General features: G+C 36.2%; 1 protein-coding gene across 1 annotated transcript in view; it reads left to right on the top strand.

Annotated features, from left to right (window-relative positions):
* DOCK3 (dedicator of cytokinesis 3) overlaps positions 1-12748 on the top strand; it is a 362194-nt gene that overhangs the window by 53137 nt on the left and 296309 nt on the right. Inside the window, exon 3 of the mRNA XM_061197475.1 lies at positions 5024-5079. Coding sequence (XP_061053458.1) covers positions 5024-5079 — 56 coding nt within the window. The remainder of the gene's footprint in view (positions 1-5023; positions 5080-12748) is intronic.

Consider the following 12748-nt stretch of genomic DNA (forward strand, 5'->3'; position numbering starts at 1 on the left):
TTTGAAGAAGCAGTCACCTCCTCCATTTTTACTGACTCTCTTTGGTAGAGAAGTATCTTCTGTCAGCCCTGCTGGTTATTCTGAGGCTTTCTTAGACCTTTGCTATGTATGCACCTACTCCACACTTCTTGTTCTCTTTTTTGGGGTGGAATTTCTAAGATTGTATGCTTTTTCTCAATCCTGCAAAGTTAGGCTGGTTGCTGCCAGTCTCTTGTTTGCTTCACCTAGGGTGGTGCTGCATGCTTAAGTTTATGTGCTTTCTCCCAATTCTGCAGAATTGAATGGCTTTCTGCATGTGCTTAGTAGCCATGTACAAAGGCTTGCACTCATTGCCACCCTTGGTGGTGTGCCCAGGGAACTGGCCACAGAGTTAGGGAGTGTGATGGAGTGTGCAGAGCATTGGGGATGCTCATGGGCCAGTTGGGAAGATCTGCAGGTGTGAGACATCTCCATTGGCTCATGGACAGGCTTCCTGATGGAGTCCATGAAGTAGTTAGTAGGATCCATGTCCCTTTGATGCCCTTTGATTCCTGGTTCTTGGTATGATGAGTGATTTTCAACTGAAGCCTGGACCTTTGGGTATTATGTTATGAGACTCTGCATTTTATTTAAACCTTCAGTTTTACCCGGCTTTTTGTGACAGTGCTTCTGCAGAGGGAAGAGGGGTTTTACCTAATTACTGCCAAGGGGGTTTGAATCCCATGTTTCCCACTCAGCCTCTGTTGACACCAAAGGGTGAAGCCTCCTTGTTTTTCCTTGTGTGGGAATTCCAGCTTCCTACTAGTGTTCCACTGATTATTCACTGGTTGGAAGGCATTGTAGTACTTCCTTACTGCTCCCCATGTGGCCTTCAATGACACCAGGAGGAGGGTGGTGGTCTTGTTATTTCTGAGTGATGGTGAAAGTTTCAGTTCTCCCCTTGGCCTCTTCTTATACCAGCACAGCAGGGTGATGGAGGGAATCTCATTAATACTTGTTAGGGGTGGAAGTTCAGGTGCCCCCAAGTAGTCTCCACTGCCAGAGTGCTGGTGGCTTATTATTGCCTACTGGCAGAGAAGGTCTTGGCTCCCAACTTGGTTTTCTCTGATACTGTACCAGTTTGGGTGCCTCATTACAGCCTGATGAGGGTCTAAGTTCAGTCCCTCCAATTGACCTTGCTTGTGTGGGTGGGAGTTGGGCCATTCCTTTTTTTTGGTGGTATTTGGAAGCAATATAGCGGTTGTTATTGAAAAGTTTTTTGTTTTGATAGGTGGATCCTTTCCTGGTTCTTAAACTAGAAAGAGCAGGGTTTTATGGGGTGTTTTTTTGTTTGTGCCTTTTGGTGTTTCCAGGTCTCCAGCTTTTTTAGCTTCAAGTAGTGGATACATAATGCAAAAGAAAATCTAGGGAGTTCACCACTGTGCTATTTCTTGCATCTCAACCCAGTTGGTTTGCCTTCTTCTCTTCACCTTTCAGAGTCTTCCAGTTTTTAAAAATACTTTTATGTCCATATATATATATATATGACACACGTTATATATATGACATATGATGTATATTTTTATGTGTTTTTTGTGTATCCATATGCATGTTATATATATAATGTCCAGAGTTTTACATTGTACTTAGCAGGAGGAATAGTGAAAAATATGTCTTCTTCCATCTTCTTAGAAGTATATGCTAATTCTGTGTGTTTTAAACTTTTTACTATTAATTCTTCCCTTACAGATAACCAGTTGTCATCATTTAGGTTTGGTTATATGTGGTCGTGTGTTTTATCCTATTTTCAATCCCATATTTTCACATATTAGATTTCTCTGTTGGCATAGGTTATAGTTTATTATGAGTCAATATATAAAATACATTTCTGGTGGCCTTGATGTCCATGGTAACCACAAAGCAAAAATCTACAGTAGATTCACAAAAGATAAAGTTATGGGAATCAAAGCATACCACTGTGGAAGAATCATCAATTCACAAAGGAAGGCAGCAAGAAAGGAATAAGGGAACTATAAAACAGCCAGAAACAATTAAGATGGCATTAGTAAGTCTTTACCTATCAATAATTACTCTAAATGTAAATGGATTGAATTCTCCAATCAAAAGGCCTAGAGTGGCTTGATGTATTAAAAAAAACAAGATCCAACTACATGCTGCCTACAAGAGACTTACTTCAGTTTTAAGGACACATGTAGGTTGAAAGTTAACGTATGGAAAAAGATATTTCGTGCAAGGGGAAACTAATAGAGAGCCCAGGGAGCTATACTTATATCAGATAAATAGACTTTAAGTCAAAAATTAACTAGAGACAAAGAAAGTCATTACATAATGATAAAGGGGTCAATTTATCAAGAAGGTATAACAATCATAAATATATGTTCACCCAAAATGGAGCCCCTAAATATATTAAGCAAATACTAATAGATTTGAAGGGAGAAGTAGATAACAGTACAATAATAATAGGGGCCTTCAGCACCCCATTTTCAGCACTGGGTAGATCATCCAGACAGAAAATCAACAAGGAAATGTTGGACTTGAACTATATTTTAGACCAAATATAACTAACAGACATATATAGAATATTCCATCCATCAGCAGCAGAGTACATGTTCTTCTCAATTGTAAATGGAACATTCTTCAGAATAGGTCATATAACAAGGCTTTAGCAAATTTAAGAAGATTGAAATCATACCATGTATCTTTTCTGACCACAGCAGTATGAAACTAGAAATCAGTAACAGCAAGAAAACTGGAAAATTCACAAATATATGAAAATTAACACATTCTGAACAACCAATGGACCAGAGAAGAGATTAAAAAGAAATCTCGACACAAGTGAAAACAGAAACAGAGTATGCCAAAACCTGTGGGATACTGCAAAAGCAGTTTGAAGAGGGAAGTTTATAGTGATAAATGCCTACAGTAAGAAAAAAAAAAGATGTTAAATAAACAACCTTACTTTACATCTGAAGAAACTAGAAAAAAGAAGAAACTATGCCCAAATTTAGCAAAATCAAGGAAATAACAAAGATCAGAGTGAAAAGAAATGAAAAAGAGACCAAAAAACAAGAGAAAAGATCAATGTAACTAAGAGCTGGTTCTTTTAAAAGATAGACAAAATTGACTGAGGGAAAAAAAAAGGCTCAAAATGAGAAATGAAAGAGGAGACATTGAAAATGATGCCACAGAAATACAGAGGATTATAAGAGACTACTATGACAATCATATGCTAACAAATTGGACCACCTAGAAGAAATGGATAAATTCCTAGAAACTTACAACCTATCCAGAATGAATCACAAGGAAATAGAACATCTGAATAGTCCAATAATCAGTAAGGAGATTGAATCAGTTATAAAAAACCTCCCAACGAAGAAAAGTTCAGGGCCAGATGACTTCACTGGTGAATTCTACTAAACTTTAAAGAAGAATTAACACCAGTCCTTCTCAAACTATTCCAAAAATTGAAGAGGAGGGAACACTTTCAGATTCATTTCATGAGGCTAGCATTACTCTGATACCAAAGCCACATAAGGACACTGTAGGAAAAGAAAAATACAGGTCATTACTTCTGATGAATATAGATGCAAAAACTCTCAACAAAATATTAGCAGTCCAAATTTAATAGCATATGAAAAGGGTCATATACCATGATTAAGTGGGATTAATGCAAGGGATGCAAGGATGGTTCAACATTCACAAATCAGTGAGTGTGATATACTGCATCAATAGAATGAAAGATAAAAATCATATCATCTCAATATATGCAAAAATTTTTTGACAAAATACAACATCCTTACATGAATAAAACTGTCAACAAATTGGGTTTAGAAGGAACACACCTCAACCTAATAAAGGCCATATGTGATAAGCCCACAGCTAATGTCATACTCAGTGGTGAAAGTTGAAAACTTTTCCTCTAAGATGAGGAACAAGACAAGGGTGCCCACTCTCACCACGCCTATTCAACATAGTACTGGAAGTCCTAGCTAGAGCAGTCAGGTAAGAAAAGGAAATAAAAGGCATCAAAAGGAGTAAAGAAGTAAAATTTTATTTGTTTGCATATGATATGATATATAGAAAATCCTAAAGATTCCCCCAAGAAACAGAACTAATCAATAAATTCAGTAAAATTGCAGAATATAAAATTAACACAGAGAATTTAGTTGTGTTTTTATGCACTATCAATGAAATATCTGAAAAAGAAATAAAGGAAACAATCCCATTCACAGTAGCATCAGAATAATCAAATAATTAGGAATAAATTTAACCAAGGAGGTGAAAGATCTGTACACTAAAAACTGTAAAATGCATTACTGTAGTCCAGCTGCTGATGGGTTTGTGTGGTATAGATTGAGTTTATTACTGATAGTGGTGTGGGCCAAAAAGTATTTAAAAAATAGGCCATCTGTGTTTTATTTGAAGGGAGTTTTATACATCAGGAAAAAGAGTGAAACATTGTTTGGAAAACTTATTTGTTTTCTAAAACAGAATACATTTTTTATCCCTTAGGAATTGAAATCAAATTATGGCAGATACCAAAGTAGAAACCATTTGGAAAGAGTAAAAGAAGAAATATTTATAGAAGCTCCCAAATTGATTTATTCTTGTGAATACAAATGTTACCCAGAATGTGAGAATTCTTTCTCTAGCTCAGAGCTGGATAATCTGTAAATTGTTGGTTAGATGATGATGTCGTTTTGTAGATACATGTCAAGCTCTGTACGTTAAGTCTATATCTTAAGAGTGATTTGATGGAATATTTCTAAAACTTAAAAAAAATTGTTTTTTGGTGGTTGCTTAACATCACAGTTGTTTTTTCCCTGAGGATAGACTCTGACTGCAAATGACAGTGAAATTCCTGTTGAATATAGTTTGTGTAACTTTGTATTCTTAATTAATATGAAAAGTGGTTGCTACATTAAAAGATCTACTGTGTTGTTGATAGAGTAGTTCCATGCTGAAATCTGGCTGCTGTTTTAGTCTATATGAGATGTTAATCACAAATTACTTTTTCTAATGGGAAATCTTTTCTCTTTTACAGGGGATCTTTCCTGCAAATTACATTCATTTGAAAAAAGCAATTGTCAGTAATAGGGGGTGAGTAGCTGGCTTTACTAAATTTATTTATAATTTTTATTGGTTGCAGAGGAAGGCTTTTTTCTTTTTGGTTCATAGTATAAAATATGCTATTGGCATGTTTTCCTGCAAAAAATATACCTGCTTTATCATGTATAATTCTGAGGACATAATCTTATCTTAAAATACTGACAACTTTAACCTCTTTTCCTGTATACTGGAAAGGTAATTTGTTACAAATTTTATAAAACAATTATGCATGCAGCATGTTTTTTAAAAATGATGTACTATTTTGAGAATAGTCCTCGATGAGAGGATAGGAGTTAGTGATAAATCTGTCATTTTGTTTCTGTATGTGAAAGTGAGGGAGACTTTTAAAATCTTTTCTTTCTGCAAATAGAAATTGAAAAAACTGTAAAGGCATACCTAAGGATAAAAGGACAGTGTAGAAAATGGGTATGTAGTTTGGTCACAAATTTGTGAAACAAAAGCAATCTCTGAATAGAGGAGAGACAAGATGTAAATATATCAAAATGTTAACATTTGTTGTTTTTGCATGTTCAGATTTTGGGTGATTTTTAAAAATTCTTTACTGTCATGTCTTATTTTTAAAAGTAATATGTATTATTATTAGATTGTGATTTTGTATTTTAAAATTCATCATTTTAAAATATAAAATTTAAGGTACTAACTATGTAGCTTTTGGTACTAGAAATTATGTTTTTGACCAGAGGTTGAGTTAGCATCAGAGTATCCTTCTGGTAAGTTAGGGTTTAGTCAGGAAAAGAGAAACTTATGAGTCACTTTGTGAAATAGAATTTAATATAGGGAATTTTAGACACATATTTGAGGAGTGAAAGAAAAAAAGGAGGAAATACTGATATAACCCAGAATAATCACTGCATTAAAGCATTCTACACTCTAATGTCTGGGAATACAAAAGATAATAGGTTGGGGATACCAGAACCCAGGAACTGCTCAATATTTTAGTATATACATCTTAAGAAAAAGTACATTCTCTAACATAATCACAGTATAATTATTACACTCAGGAAATGTAACATTGATATAATAGTACTATAAGATATATAGTCCATATTCAGATGTCTCCCTAATTGTCCCATGAATGTCCTTTATAGCTGTTTTCGTTTGGTTGGTTTTTTGGGGGTCGGGTGGGGTGTGGTCCAGGATCCAGTCAAGAATTAAATATTATATTTTATCATTGTCATGTCATAATCTCTTTTAATTTAGAACAGTTCTCCAGCCTTGCTTTTCTTTTTTCTTTTCATGGCATTGACTTTGTTGAAGTGCCCAGGCCAGTTGTTTTGCAAAATGTCCCTCAATTTGTATTTGTCTGTTTCCTCATGGTTAGATTCAGCTTAAGCATCTTAGATAGCAATACTACATGGGTGGTGTTGTGCATTAAAATGGTCAGATTTCTCCTGGATATCTTCCCAGTGCTTGGGTAGATCAGCAGGACTGGGACTTGGGGCTCTACCTTAGCAAATATCAACCAGGAGTTGAGGGCCTCTCAATCAGAGAACATGCATTGTGTTTCTATCATGTACCTTCTTCATTGCATCCTGCCATACTTGGGAGCATAACTGTGCTCTCAGTGCTTCATAGGGTATATCATCTGCTTCTTGAAAAACGTGTGCCATTTGTACTGAAGTACTTCTTGTTTTATTTGGTTGACAGGGAGTGAAATTGCTTGAATAATCCATCTGTGGGAATGTTATTACGGGAACTTTAAAAATTTTCATATTTTCAGTTATCTTTTAAAGTGTTCCTTGATATCTGGGTTTTCTCATTCTTAAAATGATTCAGGTATCGTTGCTACTTTTTATAAAGTTTCACTGAAAAACTTATACATTTGTAGTAAACTAGAGGATTTTAGGGCTGATAAAAGACATGACCATGAGCTAGTAGTAGCACATAATGAGCTTTATTTAGGCAGAGCTCTGACAAGTTGCACAGGAAATCTGTCACAGCAGGAGACCTTTCAGAGACAGCAGTGCAGGGCCACAACCAGAAGGGGGAAAGGGTACTTGAACTCTTTGGGGAGAGGGGTAGCAGAGAGGAGACTCATGTGTCTAGATCATGTCACTCAGTTACAAGATGGGAATTCTCTGTTCAGAGAGCACCGCAGGACAGCAGCAGCTTGGAATCTTTTATAGCCCCAAGGTTTGTCTTATCTATGGCTAGCAGACATTGGGAGCAGTTTCATTAAGTATGTAAAACAGATAGGCTCTAAATGAAAAGCTAAGGTACTAGTTTTCAGAAAGGATAGCAGCTGGAGTAGCTCTGTGAATCTGGATAGCAAGACTTAGAGGACAGTCTCTTCAGGATGCTACTTCTGAAGTTTTACACTGTTTTCCATGTTTTTGTTGCTCCTCTTGAGATTCAGATTATCAGGAGAGTGGCAGAATGGCAGAGGTTGGGTTGTGTGCACCCAGTAGATTTAGTACATTAAGTAAATATAATAGATGCAAAAAAACCCCCATTTAATTAAATCAGCATTCATTTAAAATATGTATTTTTAGCCATAAGGCTATCAGCGGTTTCACAGCAGAAGCCTAACAAGCCATGAGAGAAGGGGTGATATATTCATAGTGCTGAAGGAAAAAATACCAGGAATACTTTACCTGGCAAAGTTGTCTTTCAGATGTGAGGGAGAGATAAAGACTTTCCTAGAAAAACAAAAGTTGTGGGGGTTCATAACCATTAGATCTACTAGATCGGCCTTACAAACAATGCTAAAGGGTGTTCTTCAAGCTGAAATCAAAGGATGCTAGTTAATAACATGAAAGCATATGAAAGTATAAAACACTGGTAAAGGTAAGTATATAGTCAAGTTCAGAATACGCTAATACTGTAATGGTGTGTGAAACACTTAACTCTAGTATAAATGTGAAAAGACAAAAATGTTCAAAATGATGATAGCTACAATAATTTGTAATGGATGCACAGTATAAAATGTAAATTGTGATGTCAAAAACATAAAATGTAGTGGGGGGAGTGAAAGTGTAGAGTTTTTATATGCAATTGATGTTAAGTAGTTATCAGCCTAAAATAGACTGTTATAACTTTAAGATGTTTCGTGTAAGCCTCAGTGTAACCACAAAGCAAACACCTATAGTAGAAACACAGGCGATAAAGATAAAAGGATCAAAGCATACCACCAGAGAAATCCATCAAATCACAAAGGACGTCAACAAGAGAGGAAGAAAGTAACAAAGGAACAACAGAAGAGCCAGAAAAAGATTAGTAAGATGGCTTTAGTAAGTCATTACCTGTCAATAATTACTTTAAATGTATATGGAGTAAATTCTCCATTCAAATGACATAGGGTGGCTGGTGGATAAAAAACAAGACCCCCTATATTCTGCCTATAAGGGACTCACTACACCTTTAAGGGTAAACATAGGCTCAAAGCGGAGGAATAGAAAAAGATATTCCATGCAAATGGAAGCCAAAAGATGTCAATGACAGCTTTTCTTATATCAGACAAAATAGATTTTAAGTCAAAAACTATAAGGACAAACAAAGAAGGTGATTATGTAGTGATAAGGGGTCAATTCATCAAGAGCAAAAAACAGTTGTAAATATATGTCACCCAACATCAGAGCACCTAAAGATAGCAAGTATTAACAGAACTGAAGGGAGAAATAGACAGCAATACAATAATATTGGATGTCTTCAGTACCCCACTTTCAACATCAAATTTTATTGTATTGCTGTCTATTTGACATTTAAAGGAATAATACCAGTCCTTCTCAAACTCTTCCAAAAAAGTTGAAGAGGAGGGAACACTCCCAAACTCATTTTATAAGGCCAGTATTACCCTGATATCAAAGCTAGACAAGAATACTACATGAAAAGAATTATAGGCCATTATCTCTGATGAACATAGATGCAGAGTCCTCAACAAAATCCTGGCAAACCAAATTCAACAGCACATTAAAATCATTCACCATGATCAAGTGGGATCTATCCCTGGGATGCAAGGATGGTTTAACATATGCAAATCAATAAATGTGATACATCATATTAACAGAATGAATGATAGAATCCAGTGACTATCTCAATAGATGCAGAAAAGGCATTTGCAAAATACAACATGCCTTCATATTTAAAACTCTTAACAAATTACGTATAAAAAGACTATGCTTCACCATAATAAAGGCCATATATAACAAGCCCATAGCTAACCCTCATACTCAATGGTTAGGAATAAGACAAGGGGATGCCACTCTCTCTAGTTCTATTTAACACAGTACTGGAATTCCTAGCTAGCGCAGTTGAGAAAGAAAAAATAAAAGACATCCAAATAGGAAAGGAAGAGGTAAAATAGTTTCTCTTTGCATATGACATGATCTTATATATTAAAAACCTTAAAAACATCAGTTCTCTTATATTTTCCAGGAAATTTTTACATCCCCATTTTCATATATATATATATATATTTATAAATTCATTTATTTTTGGCTGCATTGGGTCTTTGTTGCTGCACGCGGGTTTTCTCTAGTTGCAACGAGCAGGGGCTACTCTTTGTTGCAGTACGTGGGCTTCTCATTGTGGTGGCTTCTCTTGTTGTGGAGCATGGGCTCTAGGCACACGGGCTTCAGTAGTTGTGGCATGTGGGCTCAATAGTTGTGGCTCACAGGCTCTAGAGCGTAGGCTCAGTAGTTGTGGCACACGGGCGTAGTTGCTCCACGGCATGTGGGATCTTCCCCGACCAGGGCTCTAACCCATGTCCCCTGCATTGGCAGGCGGATTCTTAACTGCTGCACCACCAGGGAAGTCTCCCCATTTTCATATTTTTTGTCAGAAAGTTTTTTATTGTATTTCTTAGGATACTTTAAAATCTTGACTGCATTTATGGTTATGTCCCTCCTTTTATACTGATATTGTTTTTGTGCTTTTTAAAATTCATTTTCACATCATCAGTCTTTCTGAAGTTTATCTGTTATGATTTTGCAAAGAACCATCCTTTTCACATTGCTGATCCGGACTCTTGTCTCTCATTGTTTTCTGTTTTGTTAATGTATTTGTCAGTTTTCATAAATAACATTTTCTATTTTCTGTTGTTGATCTCTAGGTTTTTAAATTTATAAAAAAATTTAAAATTTTTGTCAGTTTTTAGGTTGGGCACTTAGTGAATTTATTTTTAGTCTTTTCTAATACAAGAATTGGAGAGTATAGAATTCCCTCTATATAATGCTTTAGCTATATTACACAAGGTTTTATCCTTAGTATGTCTTTCCAGATTGATGATATCTAGAATATTTTCCCTTCTAGAGAAATGGAGAATAGTTTCATAATATTTCTCTTTTGCTCTTCTATAATATGTGGATTGTAGTGTAAATGAAACCTCATCATTATACCCTTTAAAAGTAGGTGGTGATGCACACATGGTCACCTTATTTTTGATAAAGGAGGCAAGAATATACAATGGAGAAAAGACAGCCTCTTCAATAAGTGGTGCTGGGAAAACTGGACAGGTACATGTAAAAGAATGAAATTAGAGCACTCCCTAACACCATACACAAAAATAAACTCAAAATGGATTAAAGACCTAAATGTAAGGCCAGACACTATGAAACTCTTAGAGGAAAACATAGGCAGAACACTCTGACATAAATCACAGCAAGATCCCTTTTGACCCACCTCCTAGAGAAATGGAAATAAAAACAAAAGTAAACAAATGGGACGTAATGAAACTTAAAAGCTTCTGCACAGCAAAGGAAACCATAAACAAGACGAAAAGACAACCCTCAGAATGGGAGAAAATATTTGCAAATGAAGCAACTGACAAAGGATTAATCTCCAAAATTTACAAGCAGCTCATGCAGCTCAATATCAGAAAACAAACAACCCAATCCAAAAATGGGCAGAAGACCTAAATAGACATTTCTCCAAAGAAGATATACAGATTGCCAACAAACACTTGAAAGGATGCTCAACATCATTAATCATTAGAGAAATGCAAATCAAAACTACAATGAGATATCATCTCACACCAGTCAGAATGGCCATCATCAAAAAATCTACAAACAATAAATGCTGGAGAGGGTGTGGAGAAAAGGGAACCCTCTTGCACTGTTGGTGGGAATGTAAATTGATACAGCCACTACGGAGAACAGTATGGAGATTCCTTAAAAAACTAAAAATAGAACTACCATATGACCCAGCAATCCCACTACTGGGTATATACCCTGAGAAAACCATAATTCAGGAAGAGTCATGTACCAAAATGTTCATTGCAGCTCTGTTTACAGTAGCCAGGACATGGAAGCAACCTAGGTGTCCATCATTGGATGAATGGATAAAGAAGATGTGGCACATATATACAATGGAATATTACTCAGCCATAAAAAGAAACGAAATTGAGTTATTTGTAGTGAGGTGGATGGACCTAGAGACTGTCATACAGAGTGAAGTAAGTCAGAAAGAGGAAAACAAATACCGTATGCTAACACATATATATGGATTCTAAAAAAAAATGGTTCTGAAGAACCTAGGGGCAGGGCAGGAATAAAGACGCAGATGTAGAGAATGGACTTGAGGGCATGGGGAGGGGGAAGGGTAAGCTGGGACTAAGTGAGAGAGTGGCATGGACATATATACACTACCAAATGTAAAATAGATAGCTAGTGGGAAGCAGCCGCATAGCACAGGGAGATCAGCTCCGTGCTTTGTGACCACCTAGAGGGGTGGGATAGGGAGCGTGGGAGGGAGATGCAAGAGGGAGGAGATATGGGGATATATGTATAGCTGATTCACTTCGTTATAAAGCAGAACTAACAGACCATTGTCGAGCAATTATACTCCAATAAAGATGTTAAAAAAAAAAAGTAGGTGGGGAAAGGAAGAGGGACGACATCAATGAAGTAAAATTTATAAGTGTATATGATACAGCATGGAGTAATATATAGTAGATGTTATAGACATGTTTGTCTACCTGGTTGCAGGTTGCATCAATAACTTCTCATCTTTGCTACCCATTTCATGATCTCTTCCTTTTAGCTAGTACCTCAGCTAATGGTATTTGAGCCCTTGGTAGTTCTGTATGTTTCAGGATGCTATAGTCTTCCATTAACTTTTAGCACAGAGCATGGCAGTATTAGGATGTCCCTTGAGGATCCCTTTGGTTACATCTATACTTTTCCCCACTTCTTTTGTATAGCAGCAAGCCTGTTTCTTCTTGAGGACTAGTACAAATTAATCATGCCAGCCAATACCAAAAGTGCCTTTTTTTGGTTTGCCCAGTGTCAGGAAGAACCTAAACCTGAAAAGGCTTCATGGTAATCTCAAATTCATTATAATTGAATAATGTTCTCATCTGGTATATTCATGCTTCATTGGATTCTGTATTAGCAGAGTCTGAGTCCTCAGAGATGGGAAGTTAAAATTTTACAAGTGAGTCATTATGTTTGAGAGTGAGAAGTGCCCCTTCCATCTCTATCTCTTCTTTTTCGAACCATGTATTCTGCCTGTGGGAGAAACATAACTCTATATTGGTTGCTGGTTCAGAGCAGTTATCACAATATGTGGATAGCGCCTTTAAAAAGGTGGCATAACAAAGTCTCTTATAGTTCTCTCTATTGCTTTATATCATACAGTGCTCTGGGTGATGAAGTAATTAGTAATATCAGTAAATCCTGTGAGTTTCAATTCCTTATTCTAC

This window comes from Eubalaena glacialis, chromosome 7 (genome assembly GCF_028564815.1).
Source record: "Eubalaena glacialis isolate mEubGla1 chromosome 7, mEubGla1.1.hap2.+ XY, whole genome shotgun sequence".
NCBI lineage: Eukaryota > Metazoa > Chordata > Mammalia > Artiodactyla > Balaenidae > Eubalaena > Eubalaena glacialis.